A 21,774-nucleotide genomic window follows, 5' to 3' on the forward strand; every position below is an offset into this window, starting at 1 on the left:
AAGCTTACAAAGCTGAGTCAAAGCAACAGGAATAGCTCGTGTAAAATAAAATAAAATAAAGAAATAAACACCTTAGAGACAAAGAAGCTAACATTAAAAGTCAATAGCAGTCAGAAATAAATTGTATCCATGGACTGGAGGAGACTGAGGTAGGGAGAAAATGACTACTACAGTAAAATATAGATTGTGGAATACCGTAGCATCGAGTGCTAAGTAGCCCTCTCAGAACTGACAAACATGAATAAAAAAAAAAAAACATATACAATCCCCCGTCTTTTAGAAAGCATTTAAATCACAACCACAATTCCCTCCACAAAAAAATGGTACTGTGCCATCTTACATAATACTCCATGAACCAGGAAGTAGTCTGCTAGCTTAGACAGGAATGGTATCCCTTGGGAATTACCGGCACTTCCTGGTTCGACAGGAACAGGAACAATCAACGGACATTCACGTTCTACTCTGCTTCTTTTTTTCCTGGAAGTTAAATGGCCGCGTAGGTTAATAATAACCCACCAGTTGGTGATGTGTCCTCGCTGATGTGCACGCTTTGCATGAACACCATGGCCGTAAACAGAGAGAAGCTAGTTGAAAGTTCACAAAAACACAGGCAGCGTGTTGCTAACCAAGCAAGTTTTCTATCACATCCCCCAAAAAAGACCAGGGTCTTTTGATTCCCGCTTCGTCATTGGTCACCAGTGAGAAGCATAATGCGGTTAACCATTTAGCGGTGAGCTACATGGTTAGCAGCTAGCTAGCACAAGAAGCTAACAGCAGTCCGATACAATATTAGCTACTGCGTGTACACGACAGTCACTTCCAGTGATCAGGAAGTGAGTGGTTGTTTTTCCTGTAAATCCCCTCAGTTCCCGTCCATTAGCCCTTTTCCGTGCAGCCAATTTTTTTTATGAGTCTTGTATCGTTGCGATCGTGCTTATGGGAAGCGCGCCAGGGGTTATTTATGCCTCCCTCTCAAGCCAAATGACACCATGTCAGCACAGTGTAAATTATAGTTTGCCAATGGTGAGCACAATAATAAACAAAATAGAGGCAGTCCAAGACAACTGTAAGGTCAGCCTGTCATAACGAGAAGAATCTTGAGCATTGCAATATACTTTATTGTGGACTTCCTCCATTTGTTAATACCTTCTTTTTTTTTAATGCAACCCCCTCCTTCTTCACAGGCAAAACCCAAACATTCCTTGTTTGAATAATGGGACACAATTGTCACATGATCAAATACTTCTGTTCATGTGAAAAATGTGTTTTGGTATAACTAATGCCAACTTCTAAGTTGTGTATCAATTCCAGATACAGTAACCCCCCCCCCCCTTTAATATTGATTTGATGTCAAACCCAAATCTTTTTATTATATACAGTAAGGAATTGGCCTCACTTTTCCATTACCTTTGATGGGGAGTGCATAATCAAGAGTAGGTAGTCCACACATGTACCACACGCTTGGGTTAGCAAATTCAAGTTTATTTACAGCCTCTGTAACAGTCAGAGAGAGAAAAACAGTGGTCTAAATACAATGACAAAAACAAAACAAAGATGGCAGCTATTCTCCCTGAGCTTTACAAAAACAACCTGCTCGGTTACAGACATAGGAAAAAGACGATAAGACATCCTGTACACAGCCCTAATGCCACATGGATGACAAGTCAGAACAACAAGTGGACAAAAACGACATTACTTTTTGACGTTGAAGGTGGAACGTGTTGAATGACCTACATATCAAAGCTACGTGGAGAGAAAACGTATGACTGCTTCCAAAGAAATTTGAAGAATAGAAAGGAGCGTTCACTTGCGACGGGATCCATTTTACGTCCAATGTTATTAGCTTGAAGAAAAAAAACATAACAAAATACAGTCGTAATTTGCACGCGGTCGAGTCGTAAAGGATTCCCACGGCAAGCAAATAGCATCCGGTTAGCACGTTAGCCTCCTTTCCTCCGCTCATTTGCTTTTAAATCCGCCACAGTGAAGCGCACTAGTAAAAACGACGAATGCGTAGATGTCAACTATAGCAGTATCCCTCGCGATTAACATGTAGTTGCCTTACTGGGATGACAAAGTTGTGCTCACTGGTAAGACAAAAAAAAGTTTTTTCTACGACTAGTTTCACTTTTTTACTAGTATGCAATTAAACCTTAGTAAACTGCTTCACTGGGTAAAAATAAAAGACCCAACTAGCATCAATAGGCTCATGGACCCTGCGAGTAGCACCAATATGCCGACTAATAGTTCACTAGTGTGCATAAAGTAGAGGAAGGCAGTGGAAAAAAATGTTACTAGTCAAACAGTATGGTCAAAGCTATTGTGTAAATTTTCAAAACTCATATGGATAATTTAGTGGATAGAATTTTTTGTCCTCATCAGATAATTCAGTGTACTACCAGGATGACTAATAGAACGATTGTCTTACCCGTAACATTTTTTTTTCAACTACTAGTATGCACTTAAACCTTACTAGTAAAACTACTGTTCTGCACTAGTAACAGCACTAGGCCCAACTAGAAGACTAATGTCATGCACTACCTCATAGTAGCACCAAATTGCATAATAGTAGTTTTGGATCACTAGTAACATGTCCACTAGTGTGTGAATTTTTTTAAATTTTATTTATTTATTTTTAATGTACTAGCATAGACAGTCGTTCTACTAGTGCTCTAAACACTCACGCCCATTGTCATCACTATTAGAACAAGTAAATACTACCGAGGGAAAACTGTGCACTAGCTGACATCTAAAAGTTACGAGTTCGCCTGGTGACTTACAAGAATCGAGTTAACATCTAGCGCTTTGCTAATAGTACGAAGATGTTAACTTTCGCCAAAGTTTGACACATTCAACACCCACGACGACAAAACGGCTAAACCTTCTCGCGCAAAGAAATACTTCAACAGCAATCCAGAGAGTGAACACACAACTGTCGGGTTAAGAGAAAGTTCTGCTTTTGGAGGGCGACCATTTTGTGGCCCCAATGCGAGTGCAGTCCCAACGCCCAGTCTTTTCTCGAACAGCGTCCCATCGAGTGGCAGTGCGACAAAAAAGGGGATATTGCTTCTTTCGGGTGGTGACGGTCGCAAAGGTTTAAGGTGCAGCGTGACCAGTGCGTGAACGGGATGGGGGGGGGGGGGGGTTGTTGACATTGGAAGCTACGACGTGGCCCCTAGTGCTGGGAGTTCACCGTCGCCTGTCCGTTCTGGACGCCGCCGCAGTCGGGCTCCACTTCGTCATCGTCGTCCTCGCTGACCAGGAACTCCTCGGGGGGCCAGCGCAGCTCGCCGCTCTCCACCTCTCCGTCCGTGGGTTCCACCACGATGGAGGGCAGACGGTCTTTGAGCTTGCAGCAGCGCTCAAAGTCGGACGGGTCGGGGAAGATCTGCAGAGAGGACAAGCAGACGTCAAAACGTGTATTTCTATAAACAAGGGTAAATTGGATATTCATGGTTGCAGATCCAACACTCTTTAAAATTAGCGGCACATGGCAAGTTACATCAGTGGCAAATTAAACATGTCCAACAGACTTTGCGCTAAAAACGCTGCATCGTGTTTAATCTGAAGTGCTTTGCAGGCGACGGGGGCGACATGCCAAGCCGCTCACAGCTCGTTATGAACTCATCCGGTACAGCACGGAAGATTATACAAGAGCATAATAATCGATAGTAAACTGGCCTTTTCGGAAAAAAAGAGAGTGAAACAACGCTCTATAAAAGTCAGCGTACGGTGTTGAATATTTCATTCGAGTTGGGAGAAGCTTGAGGACAGAACATGATGGAAAAATTTTAAAAAAAGAGGTTGAGTCGTCAAATGTTTGGCCAAAGCCCCAGACATGCAAAGAACATTTGAGATTTAACAACCTCAAACTTTTCTACGTTCTCAGGATCCCGGCGAATAAGCCCAAGGGGCGGAGGGAAAGAAAACCTCCAGATCCAAGAACAGCATTTTTGTTTGGACAAAGTGGATGAATATTTTTAGACCTGCATATTTCACTCAGAGACGTTTGAGGGGTGGTGGGTCAGCGTCTGGGCAAAGTGCCGAGTGGAAAGTAAGCATTAGATGAGACGAGAGAGGAGAGGAGAGGAGAGAGAGTGAGAGAGAGGGGATGCAGCTGTGGCCAAGCCTCCAGGAATTCCATCAAACGCATGAGAAGACAGCAAATATGTCTTCTTCTGTGGGGACTGTGAGAATTTATCAGGTTAGGAAAACAGTAGAGTCCATCATTGGGAGTTTATTTCTCACAAAAACAAAAAAAAAACGGGTGGGCGGGAGCTGGAAAAGGAATGACTTTGCCTTCGGACACGCGTCACAACTAGTTTCACTTACAGCGGCAGGAAGCGACGACAGCGCATCAGTTGCTATTTTTGGGATTGTTGCGTACCAGGCAGGACCAAACCACCGCACCGTTTAATATGCTGTTTGAGAAAGTCATTGTTGCGAATGCTTAAACATTTTACTCTTGTGCGTCAAATTAAAAATATACAAGGGCTTCTTGGTTCACGACAGAGTTCCATTTCTAAAGCAGTGACAAGTCGGAACACACCGTTGTCTATCATTAACTTACAACTAGCGCAGTAGTAGTATAGTTACAGTAAATATGAAATCAATCAAATAATGACCAAGTGATGTCATGCTCACAGGCTAACAATTTTCACGAGTCTTTTTGTTTTGTTTTGAAGGTGCCATTTTTCAAAGATATTGGCCCTTTCCAGGCGCCGTACCCGAATGAAATCCTCCAAAGGAATTTATCTAATCACAACCACAGGGAGGGTATACTAGACCAGGGGTCGGCAGCAAATTAATTAACAAACAAACAAAAATGTCTGGAGCCACAAAACATTTGAACATTGTGTGTTGGTGTTAGTCTAATGTATTGAGGGCCCAACAGCTAGAGCTGCACCATAACGGAAAAATAAGCAGCATCCAATACGGTTCATGTTCTTTCCATACATTTTTAGACCTTTTTGACAATTTGGTACTTTTCTCCGTCGTCTTCCCTTTTTTGGTGGACATTTTGGGTTTTGTTCCCCCCCCCCCCAAAAAATCTTTTTCTGACATTTTTGGCACTTTTGTGGCCATTTCATTATTATAATTTTCGGGATTCTTTTTTTATGGTTAACTTTTTGAATATTTTCTTAAATACATTTTCAGATTTTTTTGGGCCAATTTTGTGGACATTTTATGGTAGTTTTAGTTTTGTTTTTGTTTTTTACATTTTATAGTTACTTCGTAAATGTTTTCTTTTTTGCCTTTTTAATAAATAAATAAAATAAATAATTTTCTAACTTTTGGGCAGTTTCATGGACATTTTATGGTCATTTTCTGATTTCCTCTTCCTTTTTGGGCATGTGATGGTCAGTTTTTGGAGATACACAGGGAGCCACAGGAGAGGCACTAAAGAGCCACATGTGGCTCCAGAGCCGCAGGTTGCAGACCCCTGTACTAGACAGCTGGGCCTAGGATGTGTGCAGTGTCTTTGAATTCCATGTTACAACTTACATGGCAAATCAAAGAATTCCAAACTCTCTGCTAATTACATAAGTGTATACTTGGCCTGAGTCCGACCAAAGCTGACGTCGGAATTGGCACCTCAGACTTTTTGGTTCCGAGACAGTCTGGAAGCTTGGGGCAGAAAGCTAATGTGTGGTGAGGTTAAAGAGTACACAATTTAGCGTCGCCCCCCCTTTGCACCAGTCCAGACCCAGACGGACGAGGCAGCTGGTGTGCGAATAGGGCAAGAGGAAGTCGGCCTCTTCCTCTGGGTCAAGCTACATCCTCCTCAAGACGTGCATCAACGGGCATCGCTCGCCGTCCAGCGGATGCAAAGTTGGCGTTCCAAATCATAAACGCTGCGTCACATTAATCCCTCGGTGTCGGCGCTGGGTGTGAAATGTGACGGCGGCACAGCAGCTGCGTGCTTTGGATGACCTTGTTGAGCTGACAGTGAAACAAAAGCTGCTGGAAGGCGCTTGTCAAGACCACCTGATGGCCGATTGTGTCTGGCGTCGCCCGACACGGATGGCTGCTGCGCTAATTTACGATGAGTTTTCGGGCAAAGCAATTCCGCCTCACGGAAACCTCTGATTTCTTATTTTCGCACATAACAACACGTCTCCGTGTCGGATTGTGACTGCAGTCACAATCTTCACACCATATTTAGCTCCGTGCCACGCATGAAATGATGAGGGATTGTTTTGATGATTCTTTGTTCACAGTGGTGCGCAAACGCCACGTAACCAATTTCCACCGGAACTCTTGACTGCTTCAGACGGACTTTTCTATTCTTTTTGGCCTTTCGTTCACACACAAGCATATTTTCTTTTGGCTTTAAAAATGGAGCCTTTGGAAAACACTCTCAGACAATACAAAGGATCTACATTTTTAGTATTTTTTGGTCTTTGGCAGTCTAGCATTCCCAAACTTTGCCTTTTTTATGATGTTTTCAACAAATTTGTCTAAATTAAGCTCCTCAACTCAAGTTCCAAAAAAATAAATACAGTACAGTAGATGAGATTTCTAGTGAATAACTGAGGATAGCCCCCCCCCCCCCCCAAAAAAAATCCACAAACTCGTGCGGTGTGTTTTTGACATTTCTCACTTAACTCATTTAAACTTTGCTCCCGACAAATTTACTACAGCAAAGTACAAAAATTCTAAAAGTTTAATGTCACAGTATTGACCAAAAAAAATAAAAATAAAAATAAAAAGGAATTTGTTAAACTGGAAGTGTGACCAGCGAACCGATGAGCAAAAAAATTAAAATAAGATGCTCACAACTTTTCTATTTTTGACCAACAACGGTCTTGCATCTGTTTACGGTTTAGTGTTATTATGCATGCTGCATTTGTAGAAACTTTGTGGGATGTAGCATATCTACTGTACGCGTGTGCCAAACATACCTGGAAAGAAAGTCTGTCCTTGGTGGGACTGAGCCTCATGTCGTCCATGGGGGTGCTGTTGATCATCACCTCAGTCATATCTCGGACAGGCACAATTGCTGAACTACGGGAAAGGGAAAAAAAAGGGATGCTTGTTGTTAAATGCGACGGGGAGGAAGTCATCAGTGTGCATTAGCCGTATAATTTAAGGGCATTTAAATAAAACATATTTACGCTATCCCCGCGCACTCCACAAACTACATATGCTTGTTACTCTTGCTAAAACGCAAAACAAAAAAACAAAAAACATTGTCAAATATTTGCTAGTTCAAATCAAGGAAACCAAAGCATTTTTAAAATACATCTGAATGATGGATTTTAACTTGGCGTAGTATCGATTCTTACAGTTTGCGTTCAAATAACACTTTGTTGCCAACTGTTCCATTTGCCTGCAGTGTTAGGAAAATGGGCTTTTGTGGGTTTGACTGGGGAAGGAACTCAATGCACTTTTGTTCCACCAAAGCTTGACCGAACTTTCCAAATAGCACGAGGTTGCCTGCAAGTTCAGTCTTTCTATGTTGTTGCCATTTTACGATTGGCGACGATTGGCGGCGGTGAGGCCCGCGCGCAGTCTCGGGGTGCGACGCGACGCGACGCTCGGCGGCCTTCTCACGCAGTCTATTTAAAGCACGCCGTGGTCGGCGGCCACCACGAGTTTGCACTTTTGTATGCTTGCTGGCTGCAAAAGGAAAGCTGTGACAAGACGCTCAACATGAGCCGACAGATTTGGCTTGACCCACTTTAAATCTCAGACGCGTTTGAGGATATAAGCAGGGGACGGTGATTAACACATGATTTGCAAAGTACAATTATGTAAACACTTGTTACACGGAATCAATTTGCCACAATGTAAAAAAGCGCCGAGTCTTATTAAAACATTCTTCTTTCGAATAACCTCTTAATTACCAATGCTGATTAAAGCCCACAGGGGACACACTGTGAAACTTCTATTGCATCATGAAGCATCCCCAAAAGGAATGCGCGAGCACAGGTCTGGCTTGCGTCGAACACACTCCGTGTGATCAAGTCCTCTTTTGCAAGAGGTCAGAGGAGTTACAGTTGAGGCCAAAAGTATTTGGACAATGACGGAGCTTTAACCACTACCAAGGATTTAAGTGTACTAGACGCTCAGCTTTAATTTAAGTGTCATCACAAGAATTATGGCATTTGACATTTCACATAGCTTTTTTTCCCCGTGCCAAATATGAATCTAAGCATTATATTTAGCAAAACCTGTTGAATTAAAGCTGAATGTCTACACTTCATTGACAATCATTTTTGTATACATTTTCATCAATTAAACCATGGATGGCATCGTTTCCATATTGGCACACTTCAACCACAAGCCCACATGGACCAAAATATCACAACACCACTGTCCTGTTTCACATTATAACATTTCACACAAAACATAATTCGGCAGAAAGTACATTGAGGCAATGATTGATTGCGATAATATACAGAACATTTCACAGCCAAGCAAAACCAATCAAAAGTTATACGTACGTTATGTACATCCAATTATATAAAATCCACAACAGAGCTCGGACTTGCACTGTGCCTCATATTTCTTAAAAGTAGTGTTTCAATCAATCATCATGATAGAAACATGAATTAAAATAATAATAATAATTTAAAAAAAAAACATTTGTGTGATGCTTCTGTAAATCGTTTCACCGTAAGACACAAATTGATTCCTTCTCAGGATGAAATCATGTAAATATAACTGAACAAATCACTGCCCCAAAAAGTCTAAAAGATAGTCAACATACCAACTGCACGGAACCCCAATGGCAAATGAACCCAAACCCGAGTAGCGTAGGACGTGAGGACACGCACAGTTAAGCTCCAAATTGTCTCTCTCCAGACTAAGAGTCCACTCAAATGAGCAGTTCTGGGGGGGGGGGGGGGTAGTGGCATCACATGACATGAGTCACTAAGTGGCAGCTGATTAACCCCTAAAGCAAAAAAAGGGGGGAAAAAAAGCCAACTGCTTTTTAATTACTTTTTCCAGTCCTGATTACACACTCAGTTTTTACTCGCTTATGGAAAGTCTGACATCACAAGAAGAGTGCAACGTTGTTGTGAAAGAGCGAGTATCATCCAGTTGAGTCACTGTCAATTCATGCCGGTGGCAACATGTTGCAGCTCGGCTTTGGCGGAAATATGCCACCAGGGACGCTGTGCGCATCGCAAAAAGTTAGCTGTGTTCAGTTTTTTTGTCAACTGACTTGCCTCACAGGCACATACATACGTACATACGCCGACACTCGCATCAGCCTCAGTCACAAGTTAGCAGCAATTAAGTAAGTTACTGCATTCAAAGTTTTACTTGACAGCAGTTAACATTTCTTTGATGATCCTCCATTCGCACTTCTTTAAACGCTAGACCTGTCACATATCCAAATTTTATAAAAGCACCTTTGGAATTACTTGGATTTCTGTATTAACCAATTTGCTCCCAAAAACATATAAATACGTTCTATTCTGAATGTTTTAAGTATCCCGAAGATGTATTTATTTTGTTTTTTTTGTTTTGATGCAGCCTCTCAACTGCAGAGAACGGTTGAAGAAATGGTAGACATTACAAAAACGGCCGGCAGGTGACAGCAGAGCAAGAGATCAACCAGGGCCATGTTGAAAAAAAGCTCTTTTACCCACCGTTTTAAACAAATTTGTAAATAATGATGAAACTAATTGCTGCAAAACGGAAACAGATAGAAATAAAATGAAAGAAGAGACTCTAATCTTTCTTTTGGTAGGTTCCATGTTTTATAGCAATAATTTTTTTTTACACCTTTGCGACAATCAGGAATGTTAAAAAGCATGAGTTAATTAAAAAGCACGACAGTTAACTTTCCTTTCCCATAGATTAGTTTCCACTTCCTTAAATGTGTCGCCATATGCCACATGTCAAAGTGTCAGGTCCTGAGGAAGTAGTACCGCTTTCTCGGGATGAGTCAACCTGTGGCACTTGATCTCATGAAACGGAGTATAATTCAGTTTTAACTTACACCGTAGAGCACCTTTTCTCTGTGATAAATGTTTGCCATTCGGGAGAAGATCCCTCAGGAGAACATCACAACACCAACAGTGACCCGATTTTTCCACTTTTATTTAGATTCAGAATCCAGACATACTCTGCTTAATGTTTTTTCCATTTAATTTATCCAAGTTATAATGAATCAAGATTTGGAATTGGGAATATTTATCTCAAATGTTATTTATAAGCGTTACATGTATTTTTGTTTGAGCTACTACTACTAACAATAATAATAATTAAAGTAATGGAGGCTCGAGAGCGATGAGAGGTTCATCACGGCGGATGTCATTTCATCTGTGAGCGGGATGCGGAGGAGGGCCAGGCAGGCATGCAAACAGGAGGGTGGGTGGTGGTGGGGGGGGGAATGGAGGGATGCTCAGGGAAGTGAGACAGTGACGACCTGAGAAGCGGGAAGAAAGATAAACACGCGAGCCTTGCCAGTCATATTTCTGCGCGGGGATCGTATAAACATCCTGCTTGGCTAAGAATAACAGAACATTGGGCTAATAAAACAGAACGGGGGCACAATGAGGAGGAAGCGTGTGTGTGTGTGTGTGTATATTCTCGCAAATATGTCCACCTGGTAGGGAAACACACCAACATTAATGGAAATAGAAAGCCATTTGAGGTTTTATTCAACATCCAGACTACTGTCATCACTAGTAGTTTGTTTTAGTTAGTAATATTTTCCACTACAACTTTACTGGTAAACTACTGTACTACAAGGTAATTGGGGGGGGGGGGGACTAAACAGCGCGTCCCCATTGTGGAACGTGCAGACAATGTCCTACAAAGTAACCCAGCTGTAAATGGATTACATAAAAGCTTACAGTATAGACAAGAGTGGTGGTTAATGCTCTCAGCGACTACGCGTGTACAACTACAGACAGTGACTTGACGTGTACTGGGCCCTAGTTGCAGGTGAAATCCTCTCCATCTTGAGCCAGGTAGGATATAGGCCAGCAGGCAGAAGTGGGTCACGCATGTCAAGAATGCACTAACTATACTGTACAGTTGTCTACTGATTGTTTAAAAAAAAAAAAAAAATACAATACACCTGTAGCGAACAGCGATTATACATTTTTGTGGTTCTACCATAATAAGCAAACTCCTGATGTTAGGCTAACCATGACTATGACATGATCCTGCCATGAAAAGATTGGTTGACCTTGGGGAAAAAAAAAAAAACTTTTGACTTCAATGCCGGTTGGTAACATTATTTTTTTTTTTATGTGAAGAAGCCAAGTGGTGTTACAGTGCAGATAGCTGTTGAGAGTGAACTTCCCGGCGAGGCGAGGTGACAACCTGCAGAACAATGCTCACCAACAAACAAAAAAAAAAGTAGCAACTCGCATATCCTCCCCAGAGACAGGAAGGAGCATACACTATATCAAGTCTCGAAAAACCGCAACAACATCCTCAGCGAGTTAAGGTTAACTGTAAAGAGGTAGCGAGACAAAAAAGTGTACTAGTCGGCCTTACATGGACCTTATGTTGGCATCAAGGATGTCCAATAACTGCTTTATAGAAATCTGAACACTGTTTTGATATCAACTCCACGAACTATGGTAGAACTAGTTACTAGTTTTCTTCTATATTACTCACATTTTTGTACACCATAGGACGGTCCACTACAAGACGGTGCTACAAGTGTGTGAGACCCAGACCTCGATGGGAAGCCGTTTGAGCATTTACTCAATATCCTACTAGTGCACTCAAACATCCATGTAATACAGGTCCTTGCCAGTAAAACACTTCAGTGCAACTAGGGAGGAACAAGAAGGACAACTAGGGAACACTAGTAGAACAACTACAAGTTACTAGTTTAAGGTTGTCCTCCTACTGTGTATAAATGTCATTTCCATTGCTAACTAAGGTCGTACTTGTAGGCCAAAAGTGGTACTATTAGTGGAGCGGGAAAAGTTGTTAATTTTTTTATACTAGTGCATTGAATTGTCTTGTGAAGACAAAGAGCCAACTGGTACACGGACCCCAAGATGGATGTCAAAGATATGGAATAAATGCAGCTTCATATTCGTAGGCCAAAAGGGACAGTCGTCGCGTGAAAACGTTTGTTCTACTAGTGAGCTGAATTGTCTTACTAGTAGTGACAACAAAGCACATACTAGTACATGGACTTTAAGCTGAATTGGGATATGGAACAAATGGGTGCATCCTCTTTTGCGACTGCAATGCACCTGCAGCCATTATACAACTCGAGGTTTGATGTAGAGGAGTGGAGGGGATGGAAGGGGCGGGGCGTCTGGAAGGACGCAAACCAAAAATACTTTTATAACTAAATATAAAAGATAAATGTGAAACCTTTCCAGCTTGGTTCTCAGGTATTGCACAGAGCAGGCTATCTTTTTTATTTATTTAATTGACACATTTCTGACACGCCTAAACCCCCCCCCCCTCCTTTTTTTTTTTTCTTCTTTGATGCTTACATTTGGGTAAAGAAACGAGTGCGGCCATCGATATGAGTTGAGGTTTATTGGATTAAATTAAGCATTAAATCAACAAAATTCACGTTAAAAATGACACCTTTTAACACTACACATGCTTATTAAAATACTCGGGAGAAAACTCACCTGAATTAATCCGAAGAAATACAGACATGTATTCGAAGCGCACCTGATGCCACTTGGGTTAATTAGCTTGCGGCTCTTTGGATGTCGAAACGTCACATTTAGCACGTCACAAGGGACCCAAACACGACAAAATGACACTCAACTGCCAGCCAGGTCGTCTAGTCTTATCTCGTCTCGTCTCTCCTCCTCTGCTCGACGCCGCCACTCTCGTGTGCACTTTTTATCCGTGAGGCGTGTATACGCACGTCGCCGTCAAATTCCTCAATGGAGAACGCCCCGCCCCCTTCCTGATGCGAGCCAATCGGAGCGCCGGTTAAGTGTAGACGTCACGATGCCCGTCATATCTCATTTTAGTGTGTGTTGGTGTGTCGGTGGATAACGTGGAGATGTTGCGGCAGGACACTATCGATTTGTCGTCTCCAGTGTGGAGGTGGAGGCGGGGTTGACGAAATGAACAGTCCCGGCACGTCTGGAATGACGAGCAGCCACTTGATGATGAGACTGTTTGTGATGCCACAGAGCCATTCATAAATATTTTCCTTTCCGAAGGCATGACATCATTTGTATCGTACAAGTGACACCTGTCTTTATCTTTAATTCTTCACCTTTAAAAATGCAATCATTATATGATGATGAGGAGGATGATGATAATGATACGTTGCGTGTGTGACCTTCACGCTTAATAAAATACCCTCCACCCTTATTGAAGCGCAGGTGCACCCGAATACAGGGAAGAGACGCTATAGTGAACTACAGCAGTTCTTTACTGCCATCATGTGGTCGTTTTATATCACGACACGGATACGTGTACGGCAGTGATGGGCAATTTAAATGGCGGAGGGGGCCACCATTTTCCCACTTGCGTACTACTCGGGGGCCACATATGACAACGCACTTCCTAGCTATATTTATGACAAATGTGTGTGTCTGAATGAGTCAATGTAAAGCTTTGTAAAGTACTTTTGGCAGCATATGGTGTACATAAAGTGCTAAATAAGGAGTCAATTCGCTGTTGTTGTAAGCTAGTGAACTATTGTTTGTTTGTTTTATTCATCTCGTACTCACAATGTTATACAAACAAAATTAATTCACCTGTAAAATTGAAAGTTAGATTTAAAAAAAAATAACAAAAAAGTTCAAATAAACAATATTAACCATCTTATACCCAAATATCAGTAAACAGGTATGCAAAGGGGGCGGGAAGAAGCTTATTTTATCTAGTCATGCCCCTATTTTATAATCCAGTTTACGTATAATTAATATGGAAGATTATAGTGCATATGAAATAGTAGCATATGCAACGAACTATATATATTGTATATCCACCTTTTCGCATGCAATGACAACACATATCCACATCGCGTCGCCGTTGTCTGTTAAATCGTTGGAAATGAAAACGCTTCACGTTTCTTGACGATAATGCCCCTTATCAGTGTAAAAGTGCAGGCCAGGAGGCAGCATGCACCATGTCCTTTTTGGCTGCCTTTATATGTGTTTTATAGACTTTACTGGAAACACAGACTTCTACATGTCTTCCTTGTCTGCTGCATTGAAGACGTGATGCCTTTTAGTCAAACACATTGAGGCAAATTATTCATTTCTCTCTCTCTCTCTCTCTCTTTCTCTCTCTCTCTCTGTCTCTGTCTCTCTCTCTCTGTCTGTCTGTCTCTCTCTCTCTCTCTCTCTCTCTCTCTCTCTCTCTCTCTCTCTCTCTCTCTCTCGCTCTCTCTCACGCACACGCACACGCACGTCTGTTGCCGTGCAGGGACATGGTCTCTCTCCCTGTCTCTGGCCCTCTCGCAGGTGGTCCGTCCGCAGAGCCAGATTGAATATTTCATAGGAGACGAGCGCGCCCCTGGACGCTATCATTGAGGCCACATGTCGGCCCTGTGAAATACGTGGCCTGCCAGACCTCCTCCGACGCCACCCCACAGCCGCCATCTTGGCTCCGCCGTGGGCCTCCTAATTAAAAGCCAACCGCGGCGAGTGCAGATGTTGGCAGCTGTCTTTAACCACTTGCGTGCCAGTCGGTCTTCTATTGAGGCTCATGGCAATACAGTGACGCCTTAACGATTCGCAATGAAATCTGAAAAGCGTAAGCAGGTGCGTGGAGAGGGTGGGGCTCAAAGGACAGCGCAGCAAGATGTTTCATGGCCATGTTCATTGATGATCTTGATTTCAAAACTGGGTTAGGGGTTCAAATTAGAGTAAGTTAGAGACTGGAAGGTGTGTCCTCTACTCTTGGTAGTTATTTCCTGCTCTAATGTAATGACACTTTTCTTCGATGCTATCACTGGTACCCATCACAAAATAAGTCCAAACAAAGTTTGTTTATTGTCCAACTCCTGTGATTTTATGGCACAGAAGAAGGCTGGTAATACCTGAACTGCATTTTCCATTTTTCGTTTATTGAAAGTGTTTATTTTAAAGTGTGTGTGTGTGTGTGTGGGGGGGGGGGGGGTCCATTTCACCCCAAAAGAGAGCATCTTGAAGCCGTTAGGAAACCTTCCAGATCCTAAACAGAGCAGTTGGGAGTGTGTACATCTCCCTAATTGCACATTTATGTACAAGCTCCACTACTTCCCTCTATTCTCTCCCGGTTCCGACATTCAGCAGGTGAAAATACACAGATGAGGCTCTGCGCTGCACCAAAACACTCGTCATCGCGACTGCTTGTTCGTTGTTGTTGAGTTTGTGCGCGGGAACAAATGGCGCACTGCGTCTACGGGGGCAATAACTCTCTCCGAATATATAGCAGGTGAAAGGAGAATTGTCGCTCGCCCAGGGTCCGTATAACGTTTTAACGCGCAAGCTCAATAGGGACCCTGCGTCAATAATGCTGTCAGCACCTCATGTGAGTGCGGGCTCTGTGCCGTGACGTCAACATCCAGCATCCATGGGAGAGAGAGCAAAGAAAACACACAAAGGAAGCCCTAATCCCATATATCACACATGCTATTCCAATAGAAGGCATACCTTGTTTGGCTACATGGGAAGGGGCAATGTAACAAAAACAGCTTCGTAGTAGTAGTGGCGGTAGATGTAATGGTAGTGGGTGTCATTGGTGGTAGTAGTAGTAGTGAAAGTGGCAGTGGTAGTAGTGATGTAAATAGTTACAGTGGTAGTGGTAGTGACGGCTATAGTGCCCGTGGTAGTGTTTGCCGCAGTCACCATCACAGTACTGGTGATAGTACAACGTAGTAGTTGTGGAAGTAGTCGCAGCAATATTGTTCACACAGACATTAAAAGAATTCTCCGCTGACCCCATTTGAACTCTTTTGCGCACCAAAACAGCAGTCTTACCCCACGTGAGAGCACTCCTTGACTTCTGCAGCTTGATTTATCGTCACTATCAAAATAAACTTTTCATTTGGTAAGTGACTTGCAGCCAAAAAAAACTGAAGCGACTCAAACAGACTTCCTGTATTATCTTATGTGGCTCATGTTGGCACGAGAGATGCAAACGTTGTCCGCAAACGAGCCACTGCATCATATAGAGTGCAAAACATCAACATACACTTCTTTACTCTATTTTTGATTGACTAAGTAAATATATGTGTTTGGATAGCAATCATCCGCCTTCTGCATGTAGCTGAAAAACATAAAAGTACGTTTGATCGGGCATGCGAACTTCCTCGGCTTATTTGCATCCCAAATCAAGCACGAAGACATCTATTTGTGTACATCTCCAGAGCAGCTAAAAATGCTTCAAAGTCAGCCATGATTGATCACAAGTAGCATTCACTCATAAACATCACGCGGCAGTATTTGATTCTAATTCGAGGGAGCCGTTTATTTTCATGAACTGGAAATGGGACATACTATAGCCATTTATATTACAGGGATGACCACTATTTGAGGAAAAAAATGTGGATATGTGAATTTTTTAAATAAGATTTTAGTTAATTTTTTAACCAAAGAAATTGTAGCCGTAAAAGGCTGTTTAAGTATATATTTTTTACTAAATAACTAATTATTAAAAGATAACTGTTAAATTATTATTATTATTATTATTATTATTATTATTATTATTATTATTATTATTATTATTATTATTATTATTATTATTATCATCATCATCAAACCAGATATTATTAAGATCAGATCATATTATTAAGATCAGAGCACATTGTTGTTTATTTAAAACAACTGCATAACTTTACCTTAAAGTTAGCTAGCTTAAACCTAACACATAATGGGAACCCCCATTTACGGGCTAAAGAATAGCATTGAAGTTGTAGTGCTCTAACCCCTCAAGCAATATATATTTGAACACATGTCGACGGCTAATGTAACAATACTCAAAAGCAGCATCATGTCCATTGAATTAATTAAAGCAAAAAATAAGGCAAAAACTGTTTAATCCTTTACATTCGATTGTAGAGGGCTACTTTGTTAAAATTAAAAATGCATTACATTTGTTTTTTTTCTTGGTTGTCCTATTAAATTCTCAGCAGAACACATAAAAAGTGATCCAGCTCATCATGCAAGTCTAAAACCTATTCAAGCCATTCCATACATCCATCCATTTTTTTGAACCGTTCATTCCTCACAAGGGTGGGGGGGGGGGGTTGCTGGAGCCTATCCCAGCTGGCTTCGGGCAGCCAATCGCAGGGCATGCAGCCGTTCCATACTCCAATAGTTATTAATTGATTAATCATTTAAGTCTAAGTAGGTAGCCTAGACGAGTATCATTCACATAGACACAATGGTCCCGGCCCAGCAGAGACTTCAATAGTGTGGAGCATTAAATGCTTTTAAAAGGTCACAGAGAACCAACTTCAAGGTTCGCTGTCTCACCACTTGAGAGGAGATATCTTCAGGGCCTCGCGAGGAGGGTGAGAGGTGAGGGGGTCTCCAACCATCCTTCACAGGGAAGATGGCCAAACATGTTTGCTCATGCCAAAGAGGGACGCTGTGTTTTCCAGAGGAGTGGCAGGACAAGGAGGAGGAAGAAGAGTAGTCTGGTGGCCACATGTCTCCCAGTGCTTAAATATGAGTGAAAGCCTCTTTTGGTCTTCACTTAAGCCCTTGCGTCAACTCTGACCTGCAGGCACTTACTCATACAGTAGTAGTAACTGAGTCCATCAGTTAGTCACTAAGTTAGTCCGTCAGTAAGTCACTTCATAATTTAATTAGCGAGGAGCTAATCGTAGCCATAGCTAGGAGGCTTTTGGCTAATATGGCCATCTTGAGTTGACCCTGCCAACCAATCAAACTCACACTTCCATTTGGAACTACCTTTAGCCTGTTTCCACCCAAGTAGTAGTAACTGAGTCTGTCAGTTAGTCACTTCGTAGGTTAAGTAGCTAGGAGCTAATGCTAGCCATAGCTAGGAGGCTTACGGCTAATATGGCTATCTTAGTTGGCCCTGTCAACCAGTCAAACTCAATATTCCATTTGGAACTACCTTTAGCCTGTGTCAATCCCAGTTAGTAACTGAGACCGTCGGTTAGTCATTTCGTAAGTTAATTAGCTAGGAGCTAATACTAGCCGCAGCTAGAGGGCTTATGGCTAATATGGCCATCTTGAGTTGGCCCTGCCAACCAATCAAGCTCACTGTTCCATTTGGAACTACCTGTAGCCTGTGTCCATCCCAGTTAGTAACTGAGAACGTCGGTTAGTCATTTCGTAAGTTAATTAGCATGGAGCTAATGCCAGCCATAGCTAGGAGGCTTATGGCTAATATGGCCATCTCGAGTTGGCCCTGCCAACCAATCAAGCTCACTGTTCCATTTGGAACTACCTTTAGCCTGTGTCCATCCCAAGATGAGAGGAAGCAGCGGCGCAGGGGGTTTAAGGCACGAGTTAGTGAACTTGTCTGTCTCCTGTCAGTCTGCCGTCATGCTCACATGCATACGCGCTCCCTCCGAGCCTTATGTACGCTCGGAACGCACATGTTTTGATTGCTGGCGGCCTTGTCAGGAGTCAAGTAGAGCCTCTTAAAATGTGGCCCCGGGCCAAGGGTCATCCGCTAATGAGTAAAAGCTTCTCCATTGTCGGCAAGGAGGGAGCAGGGAAATGCGCTCGCTAGGCGGTAGGGAGGTGAGCAAGGGGGGAGGCGACGTGTGAAGGGATGGACGGTGGCAGGGGAGAGGTAAGGTGAAAGCCCCCCCCCCCCCCCCCGACACAGGGGGTGGTGTCAGGAAGTGGTGAGGCAAGAGGTGAGGTCTCAGGTGAGAGGGGGTGACAATGATAAAAAAAGATAATTGGCTATCTTTAAACCTGAAATTATAGTATTGCAACATTTTACAAGTAAAATCATTTTTTTCTTCTTAGTAACGCATTTAGCAGGTGTAATGCATCCTCTGTAGAGTTTAAGTCTGGAGATCCATCCATCCATCCATCCGCACTTTAGTCCAAGAACATGCAACAAATCAGTCTTGCTTTTTTTTCTTTTTTTTACCTTTTTTTTTTACATCTGAAATCCGTGGATGTTGTCTGGACTTGTCTGCAGGACCACACAGTCCGATGACCCCCAGAATTAAAGGCCCGCTGTTTCAGTATCCAGGTGGTCCTCTTGACACTTCATTAGGTCCATCTACATAAACCCAAGTCCTTGAAGGGTTTACCTTAAATATGGTGTCCAGGCATCTGGTTTTGCCCGGAGACCTAAATTGTGTAAACCGGGGATTACAAAATAAAAAAAACAGTAATGAATACAACAGTTTCAGGCCAATCTGTGGTCAGTATCCAGTAATCGCATGTCAATCATTACATCAGTACCACTAATTTCTAAAGTCTGATAAAAAAAAAAAAAAAGGAGGATGTATCACCTCAATTTTTTTTACAATGCACGGATAATATTGATCTACTTATGTTTTCATATGTTGAATGAATAAATATAGCCTAGGTCATCATTTAAAAAACAAAATATTTGACTTTAATTCAGTTAAATTAATAAAATGTGTTTCCTGGAAGACTTTTAGCTCTTGATCCCCTCGCCCCCAAAACAACACGAGTGTTTGCATGCGTGTGTGTGTTTGCGTTACCACTGGTGGGCTGTTTGAAGGTACTCTCCAGGAAGCCTCGACACCCCCCCCCCCCCCCCCCCCCTGTGCATTAGATGAGCTCATCCAGATGTCACCACGACTCCCCCGCGCAAAACGCCTTCTTCTATGTTTAGACAAGAAGAAGAAGAAGAAGAGAGAAAGACCATGTTCCAATTAGAGATGGCTAAACAGTTGATGTAAAGGAAACTAAAGCTAACATTTACAGGCCGTGGAAAACTCCACTTGTGACGGATTGCTTTTAAATTCTGCATCCCAGAGTGCACTGGGGCAGTCTAAACACTTTGTAAGCGTGAGACCCTCGGCTAAACTCCCTGCGGATGAAGGGACTATATGATTTTTTTGGGGGGGGGGGGGGGGGCATGAAATGGCTCACAATTTAACGGCCAAGTACCTAAAGGTCAAGATTTATAGTTCGTACAGAATACTGTGATGGTCCCACACCCCTCTAAATAATAAATAGGTTTAATACACATCTTTTGCATTTCTTTTTTTTATTGAAAATCATTAATTTTCTTTAAAAAAAAATACTAAATTTAATTTGAGGTATTCTCAATTAATTGTTATATTCTTTTTGGAACAAATGATTTTATTTCGTCTTATTTAAAAATAATTATCAAATTGAACTCAATTATTAATATTAGTCATATTTGTATGTCTTTCTTGACCTAAATGCGTGGTGACGTCATTGCTTATGCACTTGAAAATGCCTAGTGCCACGTATGAGGAAAATAATATGAATTGATAATCTGTTCCCTCGGTTTACCGCTGCGTACCCTCCATGTAGTAATCTGTACCCTCATTTACTCATTCCACCTGGTAGTTGAAGCTAACCAGAATACTTGACAAGATTGCGGATCACTGTCGAGCTCACGTTAGCATTAGCTAGCAGCTAGCTTCTTAGCGATCACTGCTAAAAATTGTTGCAGTTTCAGTGTGCCAGTTGCTGTTGTCTGGTCTTCCTGTTCTGGACTTGGGTTTGGTCAGTGTGGTACAGTACTCAAAAATTCACTTTATTTACATTTTAGCACAGTGATCTATTAAGCGGTATTCATTCCACATTACGTCACATTACCTTTCCTGTTCCTGTGTCATCCTTAGTCTCTTATCGATCTGTTAAACTGAGGGTCAAGATTAGCACAGTGAAGATACAGATGACTAATTTTTGGGTTACATATTAGGAAAGTGAGGGTGCAGATTACTAAACTGAGGATGCTATTTAGTAAACCGTGGTGAAGAATACAAATTGAGTGTACAGATTATTAAATTGAGGGTACAGATTAGTAAACTGAGGGTATTTATTACTAAACTGAGGCTATAGTAAGTAAACTGGTGTATAGATTAGTAAAGTGAGGGCACAGATTAGGAAAATTAGAGTACAAATCATTAAATTGAAGGTACAGGTTACAGGTAATTGAGTAGAGTATACTAAACACTAATAGAGGGTACAGATTAGTAAATTGAAGTTACACATGACTAAATTGAGGGTACAGATGACTAAACTGGTATGTATTACTAAACCAAAGGGGCAGACTGGTAAACTGAGGGTACAGATTCGTGAATTGAGGGTACAGATGATCAATTAATATTATTATTTTTTCATATTTTAGCACCAGGTGGCTTTGTAAAAATGTGTAAATTACACAGTTTTAACTTCCTTTTCCTGCCGGTCTTTGTCTCACCTTGGATTAAATTAATCTCTCTACTGTGACGTCATGATTTTTGAACGTATATCTCCAAATGTCCGACCTCCGCGACTCGCAAAGAGCCACACTTGAGCTGTGACCTCATTTGGGGCGATGGAGTGCAAACAATTATCCCATTAGAGCTGCCGCTCACCTTTTCTTTTTTTTTTGTGCCCGGGATTCCCACATATGTGAAGAGGATCACAAAAAGACAGACGGCGGGGGCCGGCCCACAACACACCTGGACGGGGCCGTGAGAGGGCTTCAAAGCCACTCGGCCACCTGTGGAACACAGCCAAAGAGGCTTAAATGTTAAGTGTAGTGACTGGAGGCCTACTTATCTGCATAGACCAAACAAACACTTACACACACACGTATAATACACGCGCACACACGCGGAGCGCCATGGTGAGGCTTGGGAACGTGTGGGTGCGGGGCTGCTGTGTAGGAGCTGTTTGAAGCCAGCTGTCTCAACCTGACAGCCTGTTGTTTTAGAGGCCT

The 21,774-nt window shown here is 42.2% G+C and overlaps 1 protein-coding gene across 2 annotated transcripts; it reads right to left on the reverse strand.

Moving 5' to 3' along the window:
• Positions 1-1,461: 1,461 nt before the first annotated feature.
• lbh (LBH regulator of WNT signaling pathway) lies at positions 1,462-12,834 on the reverse strand. Of its 2 annotated transcripts, none has more exons than XM_086095410.1 (3): positions 12,579-12,834; positions 6,906-7,008; positions 1,462-3,388 (listed from the first exon to the last, which is right to left on the reverse strand). In XM_086095410.1, exons 2-3 carry the CDS (start codon positions 6,981-6,983, stop codon positions 3,176-3,178), a joined length of 291 nt encoding a protein of 96 aa, XP_085951536.1. In that variant the 5' UTR covers positions 6,984-7,008; positions 12,579-12,834; the 3' UTR covers positions 1,462-3,175. The 2 variants fall into 2 exon arrangements, with proteins under 2 accessions (XP_085951536.1, XP_085951535.1); XM_086095409.1 differs by lacking the exon at positions 12,579-12,834 and adding an exon at positions 8,717-8,827.
• Positions 12,835-21,774: the final 8,940 nt, after the last annotated feature.

This window comes from Leptonotus elevatus, chromosome 14 (assembly GCF_054856555.1).
Source record: "Leptonotus elevatus isolate MCC_2025b chromosome 14, RoL_Lele_1.0, whole genome shotgun sequence".
NCBI classification, from domain to species: Eukaryota; Metazoa; Chordata; class Actinopteri; order Syngnathiformes; family Syngnathidae; genus Leptonotus; species Leptonotus elevatus.